General features: G+C 43.2%; 1 protein-coding gene across 1 annotated transcript; it reads right to left on the bottom strand.

The window, feature by feature from the left end:
• Window positions 1-64: 64 nt before the first annotated feature.
• On the bottom strand, window positions 65-2,059 carry LOC116548370 (probable histone-lysine N-methyltransferase PRDM7; the record flags this gene model as incomplete). Its single annotated transcript, XM_032273866.1, has 3 exons — window positions 65-114; window positions 1,539-1,646; window positions 1,972-2,059. Coding segments are annotated over 3 exons (246 nt in total), but the record flags the coding sequence as incomplete, so codon positions are not given.
• Between the last annotated feature and the right edge of the window lie 4 nt (window positions 2,060-2,063).

Genomic DNA, 2,063 nt, shown 5'->3' on the forward strand with positions numbered 1-2,063 from the left:
TTCTTTTATCTGTGTTGGATCTAGGAGGAAGATTTCTTTTCAGTAGGGTTTGGGAAATACTTACCTTCTGGTGTTTACTCTGTTCCACCCTGAAGGCCATCCCAGGAGGTTTGACTGGTAAACGTTTCCAAACTCTGGAGGTTTTCTTTTTCTTTCTTTCTTTTTTTTCTTTTTTTTTTTTTTTTTTTGAGATGGAGTCTTCCTCTGTGGCCCAGGCTGTGGTGCAGTGGCACAATCTCAGATCACGGCAACCTCTGCCTCTCGGGTTCAAGTGATTCTCCTACCTCAGCCTCCCAAGTTGTTGGGAACTACAGGCATGTGCCACCACACCTGGCTAATTTTTATACTTTTAGTAGAAACAGGGTTTCTCCATGTTGGCCATGCTGGTCTTGAATTCCTGACCTCAGGTGATCTACCTGCCTTGGCCTTCCAAAATGCTAGGATTACAAGCATGAGCCACCATACCTGGCTCAACTCTGGAGATTCTCATTAGAGACAGAGAATTCTGAACCAGAGAGTGGTGATTCCAAGTATTATCTGAGGGTGATTTGAAAATGTTTTCTGAGGTATCATTAAGGCCTATGCTTCTATTGGGGCATTGCTAATTTTCTCAAGATTTAAAAAAAATAGATGAAACTCTTTGTTTCATCCTATATTCATAAAGTATCTATTACATTCATTTTAAAAATGTAAATTGACTGGCCTTCATGACAAACACATTGAACAAACTAGGAATAGAAGAAAATCACCTCAACATAAAAGGTCACATAAAAAAGTCCATTTTTAACACCATAGTTGATGATGAAAAATGAAAGCCTTTCTTCTAAGGTCATAAACAAGGTAAGGATTTCCAGGCTTGCTACTTCTATTCAACATAGTGCTGGAAGTCACAGCCAGAGCTATTAGGAAAGGTAAAGAAATAAAAGGCATCCAAATTGAAAGAAAGAAGTAAAATTATTTCTATTTGCAGATGACATGACCTTACACATAGAAAACTATAAAGATTAATTAGCTGGGTGTTGTGGTGGGCACCTGTAGTCCCAGCTACTTGGCAGGCTGAGGCAGCAGAACTGCTTGAACCCAGGATGCAGAGGTTGCAGTGAGCCACTCACTTCTTCAGCCTCAGCCTCCTGAGTATCTGGGATTACAGGCACCCATCACCATCCAGCTAATTTTTTTTGTATGTTTAAAGAGACAGGGTTTCACCACATTGGTTAAGCTGGTCTCAAACTCCAGACCTCAAGTGATATGCCCACCTTGGCCTCCCAAAGTCCTGGGATTTCAGGTGTGAGCCACCGTGCCTGGTCAGAGGTCACTCTAAATCTTACTGTGGGCTATGCACAATAGCTCATGGTGGTGCACGCCACCATGTCCCAGCTACTCGAGAGGCTGAGGTGGGAGAATTGCTTGAACCACCTGGAGGCAGAGGCTGCAGTCAGCTGAGGTTGCACCACTGTATTCCAGCCTGGGTGACAGGGCAAGACTCTGCTTCAAAAATAATAAAAATAAAAAAGTAAAAATTCCTACTTTCCTCTTACCTTGCTGCCTAGGTGTCCATTCTTCATCAGAATCTTCAGTGTCATCCACCTGGAATTTGATGGCCTGCCTTCGGTGACACATGAAAGCTGATCGAGTGGCTCGGAGACCTGAAATTAAGAAAAATTTTGTTCTTAAAGGGAAGAGCTGGGCAGAGGAACAAAGGGCAGTGGCAATGGAAAGGACCACAAAGCCACTGCGGCTCAGTCTGATGAGCTGGCAGAGTCCTGAACAAGGTCAAGATGTGACTTCTGCATCGTCAGTATCCACACTCAGCCCCACACTGACACAAAAGAACACAATTTCCCTTCAGATTTGGCTTCATACAAAAGGGAACTGTGGGCAGATACCACTACCTAAGAACTAAAATAACATAGGAACCAAAGACCTGTTTTATGTTTCCCAGGCTGGTATGGGCCTAGCACTTCTTGTTACCTATAGTAATCAGTGCATTATAGTTCCTTTTCACATTCCTATAGCGAGTTTTCTCCCAGTCTCCCATCTCTGCCCATACTTCCTTGGAGAAG

Source organism: Sapajus apella, unplaced genomic scaffold (assembly GCF_009761245.1).
Source record: "Sapajus apella isolate SASKATOON/1434 unplaced genomic scaffold, GSC_monkey_1.0 scaffold10623, whole genome shotgun sequence".
NCBI lineage: Eukaryota > Metazoa > Chordata > Mammalia > Primates > Cebidae > Sapajus > Sapajus apella.